A 24622-nucleotide genomic window follows, 5' to 3' on the forward strand; every position below is an offset into this window, starting at 1 on the left:
TGAAAAATATTCCTTTATTTCTTTATGGGGAAAAAAAAACTAGAAAATACTGTACTATTTTCCTTTTATTTTTCATTGTCAAAAGAATTCCTTGATAAACTATTCAAAACAATGCAATTTTACTAAAAATAAATCTTGAATGAAATAAATAAAGGAATAATACAAATGAAGAAGAAGCCTATTAATTTAAATTGTGGTTCTATAGTAAACAATGCAAAATTGCATAATAGTTCATTCTCTTTTTTAAAGTGAAACTGAAAATGTATTTTGTGCCTTAACAATTGGACTTTAAAAAAAAAAACAAAAAAAAACAGTCTGCACTGTATTTAGGTCAGATATTTGTTTGAACCAGCAGAGGGCGCTAGTAACTCAGTGGTCGGTTGGCATGCAGAAATTCTTGCAGTGAAGAAGAGATGCTATGCTAGCAGACAGAGCTAATAGAACAACATGACTTTTATGGATATTCACGTAATATTACAGATATTCTTTCGGTGCTAAAGGGGTAATGAACCATTTATGAACATATTTAAGAGTAGAAGGCGGCCAGAAAGAAACTAGTAGCAGATTCCGCCCGCCACCTACACTTTTGGGCGAGAAGGATAAATGTATAGCTCTGCTCTGCTGTTTAAAAAAAGTACTGCGATTCAATTTTCAAAAAAATCGATATCAACCGTGATACCTATGAATCCATTTTTAAGCAACACATATACCTTGTTTAAAAGTATGAAATAGCCACAAAGTGAGGAAAAGAAAAAAAGATGCATAAAAATTGTAATAATCATTATTATCGCAATAATTGTTGATTAATCGAATCGTAGCACCCTGAATCAAAATCGAATCGAATCGGCAGGTCCTTTAGATGGCCCACCCCTAAAAGTAAGGCAGTAACAAAGATGAAAAAAACTGCTTTAGCTTTACTTCACTAATTTTGGCCCTCCAAGAGTTATAAATTTCCAAATTTTCCACGCCGGCGGCACTCACTCGCATGCCACACTCCCTACAGCAGTCTCTCTGGTTCACTTGCTTTTCGGCAGCCTCATTTATAACTGTTGTGTACATACGAAACTGGGCCTGTAGGATGTGTACAACACTATCAGCATTTCAATTGTTCAAACTTTAAAGTGGATAATCATTTATGAAAGGGAAAGTTCTTGCAGGTGTGCATATTTTCAGTTATTTGGCTCACGCTTTCATACAGCTCTCTGGCTGTTGAACTGACTCCCTGAATTTAGAACCAGAGACACTTCTTGACTCCCATTTGAGCTCAATGAAGTATTCACACCTGTCCAAATCCTATATGAAGAAATAACCTCTGATTTAATTACAGAAAGAACAGAGCTGACATAAAAAAGGTCGTAGGGCCAGCTAAATGTTAAAAGTAAGTCGACGCTAAATGAAAAACAAGTTAAAGTAAGTAAAGTAGACTTTACAGCAATCTCATCAGTTATATATCGGATCGAGCGATATTTTACATTTTATGCAATTCATGTGATCAGCTGTATTGTCTTAATTCGCCAATCCGATGACGTCATTGTCGTGATGAAACTCCCATTGCATTGTTTTATCATCTCATTTATGCCGAAGAGTTGTTTGCTTTACGTGACATGGCTTTATTTCACCCACATTTGTGCACAAAGGTGAAAACCTATTAGCAAACATCTCTCGGTTGGAGCAAAGCGTCTGAGCATCGGACTTCTTCCCCATTCTACTGGCTCTGAAAGCGGGGGCAGCATCTGCTGTTACCGCCTGTGTGTGTTTGTATGTGTGCGCGCTTGTGTTGTTTATTCAGCTCGCGCATGTTAAATGTGAGAGTCCTAAAGCAGAACGATGCCTCCCATTCACTTTCGCTTTCATACCGACACTTCTGTCCATTTTAGGGCGGTGGTGGAAACAGAAGCGTACGTGTGTGTGTGCGCGCCACACCCTCGTGTACCTGTGAATATGGACTATAAGCAACAGCAGGTTTTGCGATTCCACAGTCAGTAAATATGTATTTGCTCCTAATGCTAATGCTGATTGAGGCTTTACATAGTTCCAGTGTAGTCTGCCTCTGCAGCTTCATCTCCAACTCTCTTGTTGTTGCTTCACAGCAGTCATTATAACATGGGACTCCGGTTTTATCAACAGCTGCAACGTTTATTTTGCCAATCACTGAAAAACGGCATACAGCTTATAATCGATCTGCTCCGGTCTCTCACGCTCTCTCGCTTTGCACACTGGTTGAGCGACTTGGGCATTAATTCACAATTAAAGGGCCAAGCATCCACACACACACACACACACACACACACTGACAACAAATGTTATGTTTATGTCCTGCATGGAAATTCTTCAACTTTTCCACTCCTCACAGTCACAAGGGTGCGTTGTGGTGCCAAAAAATGGTACCGTTTGATTTTCCGTGAATCTGTATCAGGTGGTTCTGAAGGAATTCGGTCGGTACCTAAAAAAAACAATCTGAATTTATATGATGGGATAGGTGATCGGTATTTTTAAACTCACTGATCGGTGATCGGCCCAAAAATCCTGATTGTGTAAAGCCTAAAGTAAAGTAATATTTTTGGTTATTGTTTTGAATCATTATTCATTAGTGTAGAAAACTATTCTGTCCTTAACTCATGATCCTGAGTCACATTTTGTAGTTTTTGTTGGAGTCATACACCTGACGTAGAATGAAGTCTTCACACCTTCAGTTTTTCTAAATTCAGCTCAGTCAGGTTGTGATTCATGATTGGGAGAGGCAGCTGTGAAACACTAGTCATCAGGAGCCAATTCCTGCCCATAGGAGCTGTAAGAGCCGGCAGCAGGAATTTCCTGATCACCAATCTCAGCCAAACTTCTTCTACAGTAGAACTAGTGAGGGTTATGCTGTCTGGAGACAATTCTGACAGTTTGGCTACACTGCAGCAACATTTCCCCAAGCTTTTCTCAGCTTTGAAACAAAATATGGGGCTGGAAAGGGAGCACTGCCCTATGCTGCAAAGTTACCCCAGACAAAGCCTCTATTTAGTCTGAGGGAGCGGCGTACCTCTGGCAATGCCAATGTAAAGCCTACTTCAAGACGAAAAGCTGTGGTTCATCCAAGTACAAATGGGACAGAATTTATCTGGAAAAGTGCTAATGAAGACACTCGGTGAGAAACAACAGCGCAATCAGGTAAATTCTCAACCTGCATCAGCCACAGCTCTCAGGAGGCATTTGAGGTAATGAGATCCTTTCATGCTCTTTCTGCGTCACTCCCATCGTCTGACCTCTCTGTTGCTGCACAGCTGTAATTGTGGGCTTAGCAGAGTGTGCCATGCCATGCAGCACATCTTGTGCATGCTGTCAGCGTCTCGTGTCCCTGTTACACATTCAGTATATTAAAATGGTTTACATGTAGCATGCCTACAACAGAGAGTAACCCCCATCAACCATATGCAGAGGCTGCCTTTGTGTCTGGTAGAAATATGACATGTCTTAACTAGACCAATCAAGCAGTTCATTGTGCTCCAGTTTCAGTGTAGAAGCTTACACCTTAATCCAAATAACTGGAGAATTCAGCTCCTGTGGAACCTCAGTGTTAAAGAACTGTTTTTTGAGTGTGTGATGGAGCAAAGTCTTTGGAGTGTTTGGGTTTTGAAAACTTTGAACATACACACCGACTTCTCTTGGCACACACTCCCAGTGCAAGGTAAAATGTAATGTGCACGTTTTGACATTTGAAAGTTCACATTAATTTAGTTTTAGGGGTCGTCCTCTAATTAAAGGGTTGGAATTTAATGTAGTGATGAAAAGGACGGTGCACTGGCACCCCCCATTTTTCCTGGCGCAAGGGATGCCTATGGGCACCACCATGTCCAGGACAGTGGTCACCGCAGACACCTCCATATGAAGGAATTCCAGCTGTGGGTGGCCTCACATGGGCTGAGCCCTGTGCATCATGGCACACAGAGGGTGTGGTTACGCCAGAGTGTGACGCGGCTCTGCGCCACTGGTGGGCTTCAGGTTTCCTCCTGCATGGTGAACCCATGGGCACCATCACGTTCGGGAAGGTGGTCTCCACGGATGCCAGCCCGGTGGGCTCACGTGGAGTTCACAAGGGCTTGTCTGTGAGGGGCCGCTGGAATGCAGACCTCTAGCACTCTCACATGAATTAGATGGAGCTCTCAGCGGTGTTCCTCTCGCTGAAGCACTTTCTTCCTTCTCTCTTAGGGCATCAGGTCCTGGTGAGGATGGACAATACCACTTCTGTGGCGTACGTCAACAGCCAGGGTGGGTTGCGCTCCCGTTGGTTGCATATGTTGGCACGCAATCTTATCCTGTGGAGCTGTGGTCGTCTCCTCTCACTGAGGGCGATGCACACGGGTGCAGACCTGTTGTCCAGAGTTGCGCCAATGTACGGGGAGTGGATATTACACCCAGAGGTGGTGAAACAGTTGTGGGCCCGTTAGGGACGGATTGAGGTGCCGCGAGGGAAAACGTGCAGTGCGCATTGTTTTACTCCCTGCGCAGTACGGATGCTCCCCTTGGCGTAGACGCACTAGCAGATGGTTGACTGCACGTGCTACTCATTCCCCCCGTTGGCCCTGATACCCCCACTCTGTCCAGGGTGAGGGATCACGGCCATGCACTGATCTTGGTGGCTCCTCATTGGCCTGACATGACTGGTGGAGATTTACCAGTTGCTGTGCTTTAAGGCTAGTCACGCACGCACGCACGCACGCACACACGCACACACACACACACACACACCTACCTTTTATGTATTTGGACAATGTGTCACAGTCTAGCCAAAAAACCTACGCATAATTTTAATCATTAATTTAGATAAGATGCTTTAACTGAAGCATTTGTGGGTGTTTAGTCCTGTGTGGCCTTACATAGTCTATGCATCCATCCTAAAGATAATAAACAATGTGTTTGGAATGAGCATATTATGCAATGAGTCTCTTTAATGGCATTAGATTACACAAAGGAATAACTAATCCCTCCTCTATGGAAGAAGCTAATTAGAGCATGGCAAGCTGGTATTACACCTATAATCTTGTCCACTTCTGTGTGAACCTGATATCCTGTATTTGAAGGTACTTCTTACTTTTCATTGCCTTGCCAGACAAGGAAAGGCAGCCAGTGCAGAGAGCGGTGCACATGGGTGATGATGAATCACTGATACATTTAAAAAAACACCGTTATGACTGTAGATTTTCACAGAAATGCACCAGATTGGCTTGTCAGCAGCTAGAGCTTCACAGTAACCTAGAAAATTATCATTATCATGCTGTTCTGAAGATGTCGCACAATTGCACTGTTGCAGCTCTGCATGTTAGTGTGCACTATGAGGTTTTTAGCTCTGTAAACAACTCTTTGTACTGGCTGCAGATGTTGTGGTTTTCTCTTTGGATGCCGGTAAGCCAGCTGGCGTTAAGACAGGTAATTATGGTTTTCTTATTGGTGGTGTCGGCGGTGTGTGGGTCTTCCAGAGAGGCCTCTTTGAGCCAGAGTTAAAGTTTGTCCAGTTAGAAAACCCTTTGACTGTGATGTAACTGCAAACAAGGAGCCCTCTCACTTCATGCAATGCTTTCCTCTTATTTCTGTTGTTCTGAATTTAGTTTTGGTAAGAATTTCTTTTTTGTTTTTATGAGAAAAAATCCCGTGTATAAATGTACATCAAAATCTCTAACCATGTGGGCTATCTATGATCCAATCTAAGCCCAAACTGTTAGGTGTTCCAGTTCCAGGCAGGTTGAATAATGGTAGTTCTTTCATTTTACTTGATACCAGGTGCATGATGTTATGAAGCTCTGCATGTGTTTTTAATCACAGGATAACACGATTACTGGGACAAACTGTTACAAGTAGCGCAAGATTTTAAATGGGATATATCGGGATTCAATTCAATTTAACTTTATTTATTTAGCACAAATTCTTGAAGGACCAAAACTACCTGTTTGCTGTCAACAACTTATTATTCTCTGGAGTGGAACGTTGTTTACGGAAGCTCTGCACGGTGTGCACCGCCACGGCCCCCCGCACACACTGCCGTCGGTATGTGTTTGAGGTGTTTGTCATGGCTACCAGAAGCTATTATCCTACTTGGTTAAAACCAGATAACCATCTAACAAAGGGAACCGATTCAAGTTCCTCCGTCAGATCCACCCAAAGTTCCACAAACACTGGGACAGAGATGAACCTGTAGCAACGATTATGAACTGGAAACTCAACTAAAGCTAACTATGCTAAGCTAACACACCGACATACAGACTGAGCTAAGTGCTAACGCTAACCACTCCATATAAGGAATAATAGACCAAGTAAAAAGAACACGTCTTACTGTCATCAAACCACAGAGAGCCATCGATTTGTTTATGGTCAGATTTAACACTTGTATGGAAAAATAAAAGCTCAACATGTCACACATTGTGTGAAATAAATATTAGCATAATAAGTAATGTCACTATTCATTCATCCCAATTTGTGAAACGCAATATTTTTTAATTATATTTCATCAGCAGTAAAAACACTATTGAAGTTATTTGTGCTTTTAATGTGCTTTTAAAATTTTTTTTTAATAAAATTAAATTTCAAGTGAAGAAATAAATGAATTACATACAATAACACTAATAGTGATCCACATGCACAAATATATTCCAGAAAATATCAGATCATGAGCTGTTTGAGTCAGCAGTTATTGTAGCCATTTTAATTGTGTCTAGTGTTGATGTATTCAGATTTATTTGTGTTTGTAAGGAACATGTTTACTAAGAATGTGCAATATTTTATCATTTATGATTTATCGTCAAAAACACTCTCACCGGTAAGAATATAAACAATAAATTCCCATGTCGGAAATTAGCGAGGGCCACGGGCCATTTGTCCCTCAATTTAGCCAAGAATGTCCCATAAAATCCTTGTTCCACGGGCCAAAACTGGCCCTGTATGTTGTCAACTTATTATTCTTCGGAGCGGAACACTGTTTATGGGAGCTCCACAGCAAAGCCTCTGCGGCCGCGGTGTGAACCACGCCTCCCGCCCCCAACTCTCGCACCCACTCTCGTCACGGCTACCTGAAGCTGCCGAGCTGCGATACATCATGGATCGCTACTTGGTTCAGACCAGATAACCATCCAACAAAGTGAACTAGTCCAAGTTCCTCCATCATGTCCACCCAAAGTTCCACAAACACGGGTACAGAGATGAACCCATGGCATCGATTATGAACTGGAAACTCAACTAAAGCTAACTATGTTAAGCTAACCCACCGACACACAGACTGGTCTAAGAGCTAATGCTAATCATTTCATACAAGAAATAGACCAAGTAAAAAGAACACGTCTTACTGTCATAAAGCCACAGAGAGCCATCGATTTGTTTATGGTCAGATTTTAACACTTGTATGGAAGGATAAAAGCTAAACATGTCACATGTGTGAAATAAATATTAGCATAATATTAATGTCACTATGTATTCATTCAAACTTGTGAAACGCAATATTTTTTAATTGTATTTCACGTGTTCACAGACAAAACTGGTCCCATTAGACTAATGTAACTATTGAGATATTTACACCTAAATATACTGAATGATTAAATCATCAGCTTGATCTGGTTTAATTTTAGGAAATCAGAGAGTTATTTATTAACCATAACTTTATGTAACTCATAAAATGAATGAAACAAGATTCAGCAACAGTAATAACACTGATGGAGTTATTTGTGCTTTTCATGTGCTTTTTTTTTTTTTTAGAAAATAATTTTATTTTAAGTGAGGAAATCAATTAATTTCATACAATAACACTAATAGAGTGATCTGATTTTTAAGGTGTTAATGTGTTCAAATGTATTTGTGTTTGTAAGTAACATGTTTAAACTTTAAGTTGGGAATTTATTTATAGTTTTTTTTTTTTTATCGTGATGTTTATCGTTATCGTGATAAATACTAGAAATTATCGGGATAATTTTTTTTTGTTGTCAATATCGCCCATCCCTAGTTAGAACCAGGCTCAAAGGGGAGAACATCTGCTTTGACTGGTTGGGGTTAGTGGACAGAAGGAAGAGAACAGAACAGGATAGAGAGATAGAACATCAGTGTCCCAGACTAGTTGAGTCGTGAACCACAGATCAGGAACTGCCAGCTCCAGTTTCAAGAACCTGAAACAGAAAAGAGAGAGGAGGGCGAGGAGAAGGCACAGACTGCAGAAAAACATGATACAGTATTATCAGGTCTGCCTGCATGGAAACACCTGGTGCTAGACTATGTGTGAGTAGAATGAGAATGAGTATGGGGTGGACATCAGTGTAAATGGTGTGTAAGCAGTTTGATGGATATACAACAAGGATCAGAATTTAAGTGGGGGATTAGCTACAACCCGGAATATAAACAGATCACACAGATTTTTCAATTTTATATCGCAGTTCTATCTGCAATCACAGAACATTGGCAGCCATAGAGGTGCTTCAATAAGTGAGAACTTTTTAAAAGTTCACTTAAAAGAAAATACATAGAAGTAATTGTAAACTTTGCATGGCTGTTCATTATTGTGATTAATTATGATCATATAATAATTATTTTTTTTTAACTTCTACACAATCCTATTTTATGCAAAATATAATGTTGTCACCTGGGGTGGTTTGATGTGGCCCCAGTTTATAGAAGTTAAGTGTCTTAGTTGTAATGGCTGGCTTCAACATGTGGTGCTTCTGGTTGCACTTCCTGTATTTATTATAAACAATAGCATTTAGGCCTGAAAACAGGGCTGAAATAGCATCCTGTTAATATTGTTAGGTTTCAGCAGCTCCTCCTGGTGAATGTAGTTAATTCAATACCAGTAGACAGTACCGAGCGGATTGGAGGAAAGGACAAAGAGCCTAATCTAATATACTGGGCGCATCGCTGTACATACATCAGTCATCGGCTGGTTTAAGAGGCTTCTGTGTAGCTCAGCTTTGGGATGATAACATTGGCACTGGCAGTCCAGGCTCAATACAGTCCAAAAAGAATATTCAATGTAGTCATTAAAAACACATGTAACAATTTAATCAAATGTATATTGTAATCAATACTAATACTAATCCTTGGTGAATCTAAAACAAATGTTTATAGAGTTCAAATTCAAAATAATGACAATCTAACATCAACCAAATTGTATCCATTTGTGGAAAGCAGAAAAGGTCCTCCATTATAATTGTCTTGTGTTGGGTCATACTAAGCACAAAAGCTAGAGAATGAATTGCATATTAATTTTGAAAGGGACACAAGGATCAACCATTAAACCAGGTAACAATGGTTTGATTATTCAATGTACAGCATGTATTGTACTGTTACATACAGTATCAGCTAAGTACCAATTTTGAAAATTGAGATCTAATCCCCAATTTCCACCGCAAACGAAACTGCTCCGAAACTGCTGCGGAACCGCAACTCAGCTGATAGGTTTCCATTAAAGTCAATGTGCCAATTTTCACCACATCCGTACCTGCTCCATCATTCCAGAACCCTCTGCAGCAGATACACAGCCCTCCTGTTTTTAGCTTGACGCTGGAGCTGTGCTGCAACAATTTAAATAAAATAAGCCTGTGCGGGACAGGAAGTAATGCATAGAAACAGAATAAAATACCTGGATTACTTTCAAAATAAAATACTTCGTGTTCAAAGCGGATCGTAATTCCATCCTTTGACCGAGGTTACCCCATGTTGACGAAAACACAGACATTCCGGGGCCTCCAGCGGGCCCATTTCGGACTATATCTAGAAACCGAGCACAGATTCGGACTCAGGAAAATAAATTATTTCTGCTGATATCACATTTTTGAAAAAAATTAACCCTTTTTTTTTTTTCATTTATCCATGGTTGTATCACATATACTGTATATTACACGTGAATTAGCGGGATCCTCTGAGTCTGTACAGCAACAGATAAGCTGCAAAACCAGAGGCGGTGGGGATTGAAGGACTGCAGATTGCGCGGCAGTTACGCAGCAGAGCAGTTACGCATCCAGTGGAAATCCGGTGTTAGGCTTGTTTTTTTCCATTAAGTAGTCCTTGTCGGGAACTGTGAGTGTGGTGGTGGAGGAGGCAGCAGGCAGGTATAACAATTAAAGTAAGTGTCCAGAATTTAATAACAAAATAAAACAAAATAAAAACTCAAAAACCAAAGGAGCCACAGGGAAAACTAGTTGCTGGGGAGAAATGCTGCAGTACACAAGGAGGGTATCATAGACAGTAATCCTGCAATCATTCTGTGTCAAACACTCAGCTAAATAGTGAGAGAGGCTTTATTGGTAACACTTGGCTACACCTGAGTGCAAAACATGAGGGAGATAATCACTGACAACCCAAACATCACCGAGAGGTGGAGACACGAACAGGACACCTGGAAGCACAGAGAGACAAGTGTTAAAACATGAAACAAGAACTAGAAACTAAGGCTTTGTTCACACTGCAAGCCTTAATGCTCAATTCCGATTTTTTTACAGATCTGATTTTTTTTGTTTGTCCGTTCACATCACCATTAAAATGTGACCTGTATCAGACTCCAGTCTGAAAGGTTTGCTGCTCCAAACTGACCTGCATGCGCATTGTCAGAGTTTTTGTGCAGTGGAGCTGGAGAATGAATGATCCTCGTCCTCCTTTGCACCAGAGGATGAGGAAAAAGAAAAGACAAATATTTTGTTTTGGCTTTTTGCTCTGCCATTTTGCTTTTAAACACAGATCAGTTATCATGAATTATATGAACCTTCACATTTTGACCCGAACCCGACAATTAAAACCTATTTTTTCCTCATACAAATGATATATTTATGTTCATTTTAGTGGTGAGTTTGCTTTTATTAACAGACAACTGTTAATGTAAACATAACAGATCAGTGCACGGGGTAACAAGCACACGTTAAACACACACAGGCATTAGACATTGGATCTAATACATAAACCACGTATCAAACATAACGATAATCCATGTTCTTGTGCAGAAATGGGATTTTATCAACAGTGGATGCTGAAATCCTGTCCCTCTCTGCTCCAGAGGACAGCTCACAGCCTGCAGCGATGCTGCACTCACAGCTCCAGCTGGTAATAATGATGTCAACTTATCAAACGCGCATTAAATCCGCCTGCAGTTGCATGGCAAAGGATCGGATACGTATCTGATTTAGGACTACATATCCAAGTGACCTGGTTCGCATTTAAAAAAATGGTATTTGGGTCATTCAGACTGCCATAAAAAGATCAGATACAGGTCGCATTGGGGCAAAAAAATTGGATTTGAGCATTAAGTCCTAAGACTTCACAGAATTAAATAAGACTTACAGAAAAACTAAAGGAGGGCCACAAGGGCTAAACAAAAAAAACAAACAGACCCTGACAGTTCTATTACAGCTGAACTGAGAAGTAACTGAACACCAATTCCACTCAGAAAATTCTCAATTAATAAAATACAAAGCTGAACGCTGCAGCTCGAGCACTAATACAAGCTAATCCTGTTGGGCACAATAGGATATAAACCAGCATCAATTACAAATATAGTATTTAACTACTGGTTTGATCAATAAATCAGTAATCTCCTATTCTTAATCAAATAGTTTACTGAAAATGTAATGCAATTTTAATGTTTTTAAGTGTTTTTTTTTTTAATTAAAACTGAGGCTATAAAAAAAAAAAACAAAAACACTTCAGCTGTAATATTCTTTTAGGCCATTATGCAGACATTAACCTTCCTCATGTCTGGCAGTCAAATAGGTTTGAAGACATACCGTACATAACAGTGTTTTCTGACTCTAATATTTGGCTGATGAGCCTTTAAGCCATTTGGAATTTGTTTTTCTTTTAAACATGACCTTTAACACTGGGCCCTTGGAGCATGGACAGAGAAATGTCTCTATTTTCTTTGACTGAGGTCACTCTTTGTCCGCTTTTTTCTCTAAGCTTAGTGAATACCAGCACAAAAGCTCTAAAACGGCCATAAAAGCAGGGAGGTTAGTTTTGGAACAACTTTTGTCTGTTTGCTCACCATGAAAAGGTTTTGAATAGGATGGACTATCATTAAATATGTTTACCAATCTTTAGCTAAGATTGGTTTATTACCAATGAGGTGATTATATATCACAAAGGGAATGAACGAGCCATTTCCAGCCAGCATTAACTAAGGTTTTAGCATAGCTGCTTTTAGATGGGACACACTGTGTAAGGCAAGCTTTAAAAAGAAGTTTCATTATATTGATGAACAAAATACTACATGGAACTAAGCATGCATTCAATTGTAGGAAAGATTATGAGCTCCCATAGAGTATGCATCAGATACAAAACCCTCCAAATTAATTAAAAGCTTTCACCCCAAATGCTGCACAAATAACATTAGGGGTGGGACAATAGACCTTTTTCATGACAACCAGAAGTAGTGCCTCCTTGTGTCGAGTAACTTCCTGTTATTGCGGGTCTAAGGGAAAATTACTTGTTTTTTAAACAGCGTTGCTCAACTTGCCAGCTTTTTCATTCACTGACGCGGATACAATTGCAGCGGCAAATACCCGAACAAATAAACTTGATAAGGGGTATAAGTTCTTCCATGAAGAATATATTCACAGCTATGAAGATAAGAAAAGAAGTAGCTTTGTGAACAAACCACCTAGTTACAACATATGAAGTATAAACATTGTAATAAAGAAACCTGTATTAGTCTGCTAAAATATCATGCTAAATCCACTTTTTTAGCCCTTAAATGCATTTTGTTGTATATTTAGAGTGCTTAGAATCAAATTAGTCTCTTCAGGTGCTCCGTAGATGTCTTTATATTCTGTTTTGCTCATATTTTTCAATCTGTTTTGATTTTTCTATTCTCTATTACGTTCTTTGAACTATTACATCACAGTATTTGCAGCGGAACTGCCAAATTAGTGCATCAACTCCAGGTCCAACACTTCGAGCAATCCGCCATTTTTATTTCTCGCTTTTATTTTGTAGTCCAAGCTCAAGGATGCCGAAGTTACGAGAGGAGAAATCAAAATGTTTGGTTGTTGGATGTAGTAACCCACACGCTTCATTACACCGTCTCCCAGCATCAGAACCTTTTCAAAGTGCCTGGTTGAGTTTTATTTTTTACAGAAATGTGCCCACATCTGTGGGTAAGGTCATTTTTGTGTGCGCGAAGCACTTCAAGGATGACTGCTTCTGCAACCTCTGCCAGTATAAAGAAGGATTTGCCGAAAGACTTTGTCTGATTGAGGGTTCAATTCCTTCTATCTTTGGAGACGACGAACAGAGCACTTCGGTAAGCTGTTAATAACGCTAAAAAGTATGATGATAAGACGTCCCTGTCATTGTTTTGTTAACATTAGCAGTTGCACATCTTCAGACTTCATATGTTAGCGCTGTGTGCTCATTTTAGATCCTTGATGATATGGCCTACGTGATTTAATTTAAGTCTAAAGTTTTCATTAGTCATTTCATTTTGCCGTTTTTGTCTTTGAAAAGACTGTATTAAAATGCATTTCGTGACGTTAGCTTGGCGCTAGCGTTAGCTCGGTGCTTGTGTTAGCTCACTTGTTAGGGGTCTGCAGGTTCATCATCTTCATTTTCATCTCGCTCCGCCGGGTCCGACTCTGGCTCGAACATGTAAGGCTGGATGGACAAGTCTTCTGTTGTTCACATTTTGTAAATAACCTCTGAATAAAAAGTTTATGCGCCGCTACATAGCCGTATCTCTTCTATCAAACTACAAAAATGGCCGAGCAGGGTGGAGTTGAACCGAGTGTCACCTGAAGAGGGGGCGGGGTATGGAGTGTCTCATTTGCATTTAAAGAGACCGCACCAAAACGAGTTGCTCTCAGAAGCACATCAGAAAAGGGGTAGAAAAGGGGCCTGTGGAGCTATAATAATGAGGAATTCAGACCCAAGCATTGCAGTTCCGCTTTATATAGACCACAACTGTATGATTTATATGTAAAAAGGAAGGATTTAAAACCATGATTTGTCCCCTTTAACATTCCGATATGTGTTTGTCTTATTTACCTGTGGCTGGATGTGCTGTAGCAGCTTCAGCATTTGTAACATAGTACATCATTGTGATCACAAAAATAACATGAATAATACAAACTTGAAAGTGGTCTTAAACAAGTAAAACAAAACCACTGTAAAGTTTAAAACCTATAGAGCTGCTTTAAAGTATAAATAACATATTTTTTGAGGAAGCCTCTTTAAAGTGCACACGCACACACACACACACACACACACACACACACACACACACACACACACACACACACACACACACACACACACACACACACACACACACACACACACACACACACACACACACACACACACACACACACACACACACACACACACACACACAATCCAATTCAATTCTGGTTCAAAATTAGCAAGATCACAGATTCTTTAGAGATTAATAATGTAGTTAACACAGTTGGTCCACTGTGTGATGTTGATAATAATAAATAGACATTTATTAATCTTTATTGTGAACATTAAATGTCTTTTATTATTTATTATATATGTTTAGATAAAGACCTATTAAAAATATACGTGAGAATAAGACATTCCACTTAATACTGAACGAACAATTGTTTCCTTTTTTGGACAACAGCAAATGGCAATTGCAGCTTGAAAATCTGTGACTTGAAAATATAAAATGAAACATTACATTCATAATATGCATCTTCACTTTGGCCACAAGTATCAGAATTTACAGGCATAACAGAATTTAAGTATAACAATCTTGTCCTTTTAGCTAACATTACTATGTTTTTATTTCTCATCTTCGTCATCCTACAGCGTTGTGTTTTTACAGATTAAATAAATCCTGTATGACTAACTTGCAGTTTTAGGAGCATCATTACCAAGCCACCATCAACAGTAGTCATAATTAACAGAAACCTGGCAATGTACATTCACTCTTAACCTCATTATTTTGCGCTGCGGCTTCGTTAACTTAATTTGACCTTGTCTAGGGCTCAGTGCTGTCGCAGTTAACTGAGTGCCTACGATGGTGATGCTGCAGCATTGAAGATGTACTGTTGTGGTATGCAAGGGATGTCTTACAGTGAACACACATAACAGTGTTCGCCTTGTTGTCCAGCTTAAAATGCTCCCACACTTTTCTTAGTGCCTTATTCACTTTCCTCATCGTCCCATCTTTCTTCTGTCTTCTTGCTGCTAAAAACAAAAATGTCCACTATTTCATTCTTCTTCCTTTGAGTGCGTGACGTAAGCGCACCTTGGCACATTAAACATAAACTAGGCAAAACACCAAATCGGCATTTGGTTAGAAATAAAACATCCATGAGATATCAACGTTGCAATGATTTTGCTTTTTGCCATACTCGAAAACAGCTGTTCTGGGTTTTTGCCTTTAAGATGTTTGTCTCCTGTGGCGCTGCCTTGGAATGAGAGCTGAACTTCACAGTTTACACTGAAATTTTTTTGCAAGTTTGTTTTTCTTGAAATGGTGACAAACTTTAGAAACTCAGACTTGAGCTTATTTGTTTGTTGCTTCATTATTCTTAGCTGTTTACTTGTTGAAAGTAAATGGTGGGGATGACACTGTCACCAGCAATTAATGTAACATTAAAGCAGGAAATGGCCACTGGCTGGTGGTGGATTTGATCAATTTACAACATAATTACAACGTGAACGAATTTTTGTAGTTGACATTATCGAATATGTGGACTAATCATTGCAGTCTTTGTTTTGAGTAATGCGTAAAACACACACAAATGGACCCTGGGGGAAATAAAGGCTTGCCTTCGGCAAATTGATAAATGATCTAAAATAAATAATACAAAAGCAACTCATTCTTGACAAAAAGCAAAAGACTGTCTATGCAGCACAAGTTTGAATAATGTCGGGCTGTAACGGTTCAGGCTTTGGAAAAAATGGGCTTTGGTTATGTACAGTTTTCGGGCCGATTTCTGCCGGGCTGGTCAAACTTTTAAGGCCAGATTTCAGGTGTAGTTTACGATAAAATAATATTGATAATAATGCATTGGATTTTATATAGCGCTTTTTTCATAGACACTCAAAGCACTTAAGACTAATGTGCAGCGAGGCTGCCATAGTGAACCATTGGTCCCTCCAACCACCCCCAACATTCACACACTCACACCACATTCACACTAGACAATGTCGGTGAAGTGCCTTGCCCAAGGACACAGAGACAATGACTTGGCTAGAGTGGGATTTGAACCCCAAACCCTTTGGTTATTGGACAGCCCCTTTGTTCTGGTTCAGACCCGAGCTGCAGCGTTCTGAACCAGCTGTTGATATTTGATGCTTTTTTGGGGGATTTCTGTCGGAAGACCATTACAATAGTCCAGTCTGCTGGAGATAAAAGCATGGAGCAGTTTCTCCTGAGTCATTAAACCTTTCACTCTGCAGATGTTCTTTAGGTGGTAGAAGCTGTTTTTGGGATAGATTTGATCTGACAGCTGAATGTCAGATCTGAGTCGGTCAGAACACCAAGGTTTTTGACCTGGTCTTTAGTTTTTAAAGATGGAGACTTGCTGACAGCAGTCCTCTTTTCACTGTTACCAAGCACATTCACCTCCAGTAAAAGGAAGTTTTCACACATTCAGCAGTTTATATTTTCTAAGCAGTCACACATCACCACAATGGGACCATAGTCATCTGGGTTCAGTGATAGATATACCGTAATTTCCGGACTGTAGAGTGCACCGCTGTATTGGCCGCATTCCAATAATTTTGCCATTTTCCAAGAAAAATCCACACAAATGCCACATCGTCACATAGGCCGCTCTCTATTGGCTGATAAGGGTGGCCTTCAGACGACTCGGCCAATCAGAACGGACAGGTAGGCGGGCTGTTATATTTCAACTGATGAGTTTCCATCTCCACATGAAGTCTCCTCCTCACTGCCCGCGTCTACATATCAGTTAATTTACACATTTTGATGGTCACTTTTTATTGGATCCCGACTGATGGACCACTTCGTCTGTTCTTCTTACCATGAACTACCGCAGAGCAATCACGTCTAGTAGACACTGAATCAGAATCAGGACGCGATCACTTCTAAACAAACGATGCAACTTTATCCTGTTTATTGTTTCCTTCTTACAATCCGGCTAACTTTAACTGTATCCAGGCTGTTCTGTTCTCCGCTCCGTCTCCATCCATCAGTTCTCCTTATCTAAGCTTCTCCATCAGCCTCAGAATCCAGGCTGTGTTCTGACAAAATAATTGATCAGAATGATTCAATGGGAGCGCTCAATTTAATGTAATCAGTTTCATTGGTCCACGTTAACGGTAATTTTATTTGTCTAATGTGATGGAGCTCAACTTTTTTGGTGGCATGAAGCTTGTAAAACTGGGAAAAAATCCATGAATTAGCCGCGTCATTGTTTAAGCCGCAGGTTTCAAAGTGTGGGAAAAAAGTAACGGCTTATATTCCGGAAATTACAGTAGTTATGTGCGAACAGTGCCCTGAGGAACCCCACAGGACATTGGAAATTGTCAGATTCAAAGTTTTCAATGCTTTCAAAACCCACGTTTTTTCAGCCAGTATAGAGGCATATAGTGTTCTTGAGAAGACAGTTTAATTATACTGCAATTCTACAGGCACAAGGTGTAAACAAAAACTGACACAAGGCCTGCAATCTCAAACAGTGACAGTCACAGTCTGTAAATGACCCATTCAGTATAGACGTACTGATGGAAAAAATATTTTCCATTTGGCTTCATTTTTGCACATACACACTAACAGAATATTAGGATTTTTGAAATTGCACTCCTGCCGTCCTGCTTGAACAGCATTAAACGAGGATAGCATTTATCTTTATCTTTTTACTAGTTTTTATTAAGAAAAAGCAACATGTTGTCAACCTAAATCCGTGTATCATTCGTTCATTTGTTTATCATTATGTATCAAAAACAAAACACTCATTTGATATTTGTTTCCAAAACCAAAATGAAAAAACGGAAAACGCCTTGTTTTTCTAATTCAAGCTCTTTTGCTTCGGTACAGAAAACAAAAAACGGAAAACTAAAACCTTTATTCATGTTCTTCATTACCGATTTGCCTAAGTTCTTGACCCGGAAGTGTACTCTCATCCGACGCTAACGGCTATGCTAACCGCAGTTCGGCATGACAAGATGCTTCCAACTGTGCATCCGAAACGTGTCCTTTTCGTTTTAGCTGGTGTTGGGCACAGAACCTCCTCACGGACATTTCGGAGGATTTAGAGACTCCTAAGTGTTGCAAAGCTGAATATATCTCAGAATGTGTAACGATTCACTTTCGGGTCAAATACTTTGGCAAACCGGTAATGGAGAAAACGAGGTGTTCGTTTTCCGTTTTTTGTACTGAAGCAAAAGAGCTTGAATTTGAAAAATAAGGCGTTTTCCATTTTTTCATTTTGGTTTTAGAAACAAATATCAAATAATGAGTGTTTTTTTTGTTTTTCATGTTTTTGTTACGTAATGAAAAACGAATGAATGAATGATACACGGATAAGCCTAGCTTGTCTTTTAACTGTAAGACCTGCCTCTCTGCTTTAGCTATGATCATGAAGGTAGATTCAAAACATGGATCTATTGTTCAGATGTCAGTCTATCCCTCACCCCTCCTCCTTGTTTTTCCTCTGAGACGCGCTCACACAGAATACATATCATACATAAGTTTTTGTTATCGTTTAAACGGTTAACCATGAGCATCCTCAGTTTTGGGGCATAATTGTTGGACTGCAGGCCCCATTTGGCCCATGTGCCGTAGTTTAGACACATTTGCTGTAACGTTTCAATGCTTCACATTTGTCTCAGTCAGGTAGCTGTTGTCCCTGAGCTGTTCACAGAAACCCAGAGAAAGAGAAGCACTCATTCTCCATCACACGTCAGTCTCTATGGACACGCTATGGACACAGTGATCCACACATTCTTACAGCTCACAAGCAACAGCTCGGTGACGCTGGTCGTTTTTTGTTCCTCTCCTGTTGGAGGATTCAGTGACGCCTGTTTACCACTGTGCTGAGGCTTTATGGTGAACGCTGGCAGCACAGCTTGCTGGGGGGCTACATGCACTAATGAAGCGTACATTCACAGCTCTAAGGTAACATTACAATCTCATGTTAAAAGCTCCATCAGGGTGGATGTGCTCTCCTGCCCTGTCAAATGCCAGTTTAAAAATGAGGTCTTGGGTCATCTGACAACCATCAATGATTGGAGAGCTTAGAGCTATGGCTTCTGTTCCTGTGTGCCACTGAGGAGGAACCAATCAAGGCAAAAAGCTTGGTACGAGGTTTGTTTCACTTTGGTGTGAAAGAAAGGCTTTCATGCCAACGGGTTCACTTAATGGTTGTATAATCTGGTCTCTGTGTGGCTTTCAGATACCACATCTATAACATAACATATTGTTTGTATCTGTTTACTTCAGCGTTTGTTTTTGGCACACCTAATAGTGTCATCAGCTCAACTATCTTTACGTTTCCTCTTACATATTTAATCATAATCACTTAAGAAATTGGAGTCTTTTTATTCTTTAATGGCTTGTTTAGCCTAGTTAGCAGTTTAGAAGGAATCATTGTAATAATTATCAAATGAAGCTGAATTAAAAAAAAAGGGGTTTTCTTTTAATAGTAATCTCTTTTTAATTCACTAATATTGCAATAGTTTGTTTTACGATATGTAAGCCCCTACAGCTCTGTTCATAGTCTCTACATGATGAAATGAAGCAAAGCCAGCCAGGCTGCGGATATGCTAGCGGTGATTGTGCTGCAGCTGTGAGGGATTGTGTCTGATGTAGGGGCTGCCATCAATAACGGCACACTATTGAAAAATTTGCTAACTATCATAGATGGCAATCTTCCGCTGATCTCCGGACTTCCACCGATTTTATTTCAAATTAATCATTTATGTGAATTGTGTAAATCGGTTGAGATTTATTTTTATTTTTTTGGGTTGGGGTCGGGTAACTTATCTTTATTGATGTTCTCAAAATTCTTATTCTTAATTCTTTTTCCTACAGTGCGTGGATGAATATGAAATGATTTTGCTCGTAGCATTTCACTTCACTAAACATTTCACTTAGTCCTAGTTATGAGTAGACAGTAAAATCAACTGACTACATTAGCAAATGTGTAATCGTGAAATAAATGTTGTCATTATGGTAAAACTCAGCAAAATTAAATTAATTTGTACATAGCCTAAAAAAATGTTTGAACGTTCCTCATTCACATGCTGATAATTATCTTGATTAGATGATATTAGATTAGATAGACTTTATTAATCCCTTGGGAAGGCTTCGTCAGGAAAATTACATTTTCAGCAGCATTACAGAAAGAAAAGAAAAGCAGCACACAGGGTTGAAATAACATAAATACAGAATATAAAGATCATTTGCATATAATATTTGCTATAATATGCTTATTGTGAGTGTGAGAAGCGCTGGTACTGATCGCAGCACACAAGTTTGACTTGAACAGTTGAATGTTGTAGAAGTTACTCTATTATAATTCTAATAATTGTATGAATGTTTTAGAATTATTTATGCTTTTAAAGTTTTCTGTTTAACATAAATGCCTCATCTTGTGATGGTGCAGTTCTGCAAACGCAGTAACACCAACAATGCCAGGGAAGCCCACTATGGCTGTGGATGTACGTTTGTTGGCATGAAATGACCAGCAGCTTGCTCCTTTTCAGTATCGCGGGGAGCGAACAAAACGCAATACAAGGCTGTGAAAGCGCTGTAATAGACTGACTGAGCACTCTGTTATTACGTTACGCTGTGTTTGGGAAAAGCACACGTACACATCCCCAATACAGTTAACTTCAAACATTATCTCTGCACGATCAAACCAGTAGCGTCTGTTTAAGACACTTTTACGCTTCTTAAAACACCTCCTCACTCCTCCTAACAGCTTTTCACCTTAGGAGCTTTCTTAAGGCCTAAAATGCTTTTATCCTAACGAGAAAAATTCTAAAAAATCTTTAAATTCGAGGAATTGTAATTCTTTTAGTCTTAAGCCAAATTCGCACAGGATCAGTATTATCTGGGGACCCCATGTATTAAATAAATGACCCGCCAACGTCTGCTTTTCATGTGACGCATTTGCATGGAATAATCGAAGCCTGAGATTTTGCTGAAATGTACGGACAACTCCCGGAGTGATGTATGTGTTAGTTGGTGTTAAAACAACTTTGCAGGCTTATGACCACAGCTTGTTTCTGTGTTACTACTAGCGCTAGCCAGCTGTATTAAATAGAAGGCTACAAACAGGAAAAAAAGATTGTTACCGCTCAGTGCAAAATACAACGTGATCCACCATTTGCTTCTGATATTGCTCCATTTCTCTTTTTGTTGCCGTACGTTATGGGCCAATAAGGTTTTGCTGGCCCGGGACCCAAAAGGTTTTCTAAACACTCATATGCAGCCTCCATTCTTTGCCAAAATTAAATAAACATGCATCCCGGAAACAGAACAACGTGTAATCACTCATCAGATCCCGCTCATTTCTGTCCAAATCACAGAGAGGCCTATTCACATTAGATTAGTATTATCCCAGGACCTCGGAGTTCAGCAAAATAAAGTAGGTCATTTGCGGGGGAATTTTTACTTTACAAATGACTGACATGGCCGATTCGCACTGGATTAACATCAGAGACATTCTCCGCAATTATTACAAATTGCATGTGGTCCCTAGGTAAAACTAATCAAGTGCGAATAGGGCTTTAGAATGTTTTGTGAATACAGACACCGTTTTTTGCTGATCTGCCACTAGGGGGGAAATTTAAAGAATGCCTAGCTTATGGGCATTGCTCATGGAGCAGATAAGACACGCTCAGTCAGGGGTTACCTCCCCACCTGTCCGACTGCTTTTACTGCCCTCGGACTTCCAGTGGTGTGCTGCTTAAAGCTGCTATCCTGAGCTTCTGAGAGAACGTCTCGATGTCCCGGCCCCACTCAGCTCTACTTCCTGCTCTGCTAATCTACCAAAATCTACGCCTCTACGTTTGTGCCACAGTTCACACTCTAGGAAGTCAAAGCCTATTGGCTGGGCTCCCTCGGCGATCAGTTCTATTTGTATAGGGGTCTATAGGACGAAGGAGGGACTTATATACATTAATGTATATGAATGACCGGCAGTAGACCATAGTAAAATAATAGTTAGGTATTATTTTGCATATCAAAAGAATGATACATAAACAGATTTCTCAGAAACTCCGGATATCAGCTTTAAGGCTTGAGAAAGCCTGCTTCTCCCCTTCTCTACTCTTTTTATGGAACATTACAACTGTTGTAGATACCTGCCAAAGGCAAACATAAATCAGCTTTTTCTACACACACTGTGGGAAGAAGGAAATTAAGGAAAATGTGATTCTCTATTAACAATAAACTTGCTGTATGTGTTTCTTTCTTGTTGGCTGACGTGCGTCTCGACTGGAAATGTAAAAAAATGCTCCTATCCTGGATTTATCTCTGTAAGTGGGCTTCACCTAACCAAACATTGTTCGTCATAGAGAAACTGTCCTACGAATCTCAATTACAACACGCTAAGTTAAGCGCATTGATTTGAGCCTATTGACAGAGGGAGATTACAGCGACAGACCAATCACAATCGCAGAGGTCAGTCCATCAGATATAAATCTATATTTTTCCTGTAGGATGTCATCGGTGAATAAAGGATAAATATTTTCTCTCCTGTCAGCGTCACATCAGATCTACACAGTGACGTGTCCACAGAATGATCCTCCTTTTATTGAGCAAGTTGTTTACTAAGAGAACTGATTGGTCAGGAGGCGGAGCTTTAGTACTCACTCAGATCCTAGCCAGAATAAAACCTGGTCCTGACCAGGTTAGTCATTCAGCCTAAGTTACCATGGTGATTAAGACCCGTAAGACTTTGGGAGCTTTGTAGTATAGCACACACCGATTAAATACCGGAAGTTAGCGTGAAAAGAGGAAATCCAGCTTTGTAGTATAGGCCCCAAGAGTTTGTCAAGAATTAATTAAAAACACTGCTTTTGTTTATTTTGATTTGTTTTCAGAAGAAAAAGTTTTGGGATTTTGTTATTCTTTAAGCTGTTGTTTTCAAGTGTGTGGATTTTTTTTCATCCACACTTTATTTTCCACCTCTCTCAGGTTCAGCTGCCACTACGGACCTGAGCTGCTGATCTCTTTGCTGCTGAATCCAAGTGAGAACGCTGTTGACCAGCTCCTCTTTCCCACCAGCTCTCCTTCTACACCCCTCTCCTCTTATCCTCCTGTGTCTCACGGCCCAGAACTTATTACGCAAACCCACTAAAGGGTGCAACACAGTAGCTGGCAAAAGATGAAGCACTTCTGTTTGCTAGCGACAGACAGAGGATAGCAGACACAAAAGAAGTAGCTGAGTGGAGAGAGACTGAGAGCAAGGCAAAGAGGGCAACTTGTGGAGCCACAACAAATCTGAGCAAAGCAGCAACTGGTATCAACATGCCATGTTGAAGAGGATACACACATTTTACTGGACCATCAAAAGCCCAACAGATGTCTACTTTATCTTGAATCAGCTGGCCTGCACATGGAAACCTTAGTTGTGGCTGCATCTGATATGCCTCTCTAAGTGGTGTCAGCCATGCCAGCTAAGGGAAAGTACCTGTTGAATGACCAGGAGCTGAAAAATGAGGCGCTGTATCGCAAATTCTCCTGCATCAGCCAGTATCAGCCACTGGTTCTCCTGCTGGGCCTGTCAATGCTGTCCTGTGGAATTCTTCTCATCCTTTTCTTTGCCCTTCGGCTGGTGAGTCCTTTTTAAAGATATCTCTGTGGTCACAGAGGTTTTATCAGTGTTTACACTTACTTTAGTTATCTTCGCGCAATTAATTGCACAGTAGCCTGCACGAAGCAGATGAAATGTGTCCAAAAGCTTTTGAAACACTATAGCTCAAACTTTAAATGTTTATCTTTGATCAGCATTGTTAATAATACAGTTAATAATCCTTGCTGTTACATTGTGGTAACTGGCAATTACACAGAGGTTGTATCCAGGGCCGGTCCTATCAAATTCTGGGCCGGGGAGCAAAACCAATGCGTAGCTCCCCCCCCCGCCCCCCCCACCACCACCACCAACTAGGGCTGGGCGATATTTACAAGCTATCAAATATATTGCAATATATATCTCAATATTTGTCCCCCTGCCTTGAGATGATGCTTTGATGCATACAATTGAACCAGAATGGCAATACTCAATATATATTGAGCATTGGGGTTTCCCCTAACTATTATAGCATAACGTACCTATTAGTTTATTTTTTCAGAGGCAAACCCTTAAAATATGGTAAGTCAGTTAAAGCCACATGTCTAATGTCACACAGAGACCTTTATTAACATAAGTGTAGAGAACAATATCATCATTTGTAAAACAAATTATGTGCATTTGTGCACATTTTAAAAACAACTTCAGCTGACCAAAGTGCTCTACAGTTTTTTGTACTACTACAATTGACTATCAATTATTGATTTATTATTACTGACAATTATGAATTCATCAGATACTATCATCAGAAGTATTACGATATAACACTTAAGATTAAGATTAAAGATTAAGATTAAGATTAAGATTAAGATTAAGATTAAAGATTAAATCGGGCTTTCGCCTTTAATTGGCCATGTAATGTTAGTACATTATTGGAATTT

At 39.8% G+C, this 24622-nt stretch overlaps 1 protein-coding gene across 7 annotated transcripts in view; it reads left to right on the forward strand.

The window, feature by feature from the left end:
* adcy7 (adenylate cyclase 7) overlaps positions 1–24622 on the forward strand; it is a 99596-nt gene that overhangs the window by 22396 nt on the left and 52578 nt on the right. For 5 of the 7 annotated variants that reach the window (XM_028475120.1, XM_028475149.1, XM_028475156.1 and 2 more), the window contains one exon: positions 23087–23726. The exons of 1 other annotated variant lie outside the window; for it this stretch is intronic. In XM_028475120.1, coding sequence (XP_028330921.1) covers positions 23562–23726 — 165 coding nt within the window. In that variant the 5' untranslated portion in view covers positions 23087–23561. Of the gene's footprint in view, positions 1–19164; positions 19240–23086; positions 23727–24622 lie in introns of those variants that run through there. One more of the 7 variants, XM_028475140.1, reaches the window with a different exon arrangement.

This window comes from Gouania willdenowi, chromosome 3 (assembly GCF_900634775.1).
Source record: "Gouania willdenowi chromosome 3, fGouWil2.1, whole genome shotgun sequence".
Lineage (NCBI taxonomy): Eukaryota > Metazoa > Chordata > Actinopteri > Blenniiformes > Gobiesocidae > Gouania > Gouania willdenowi.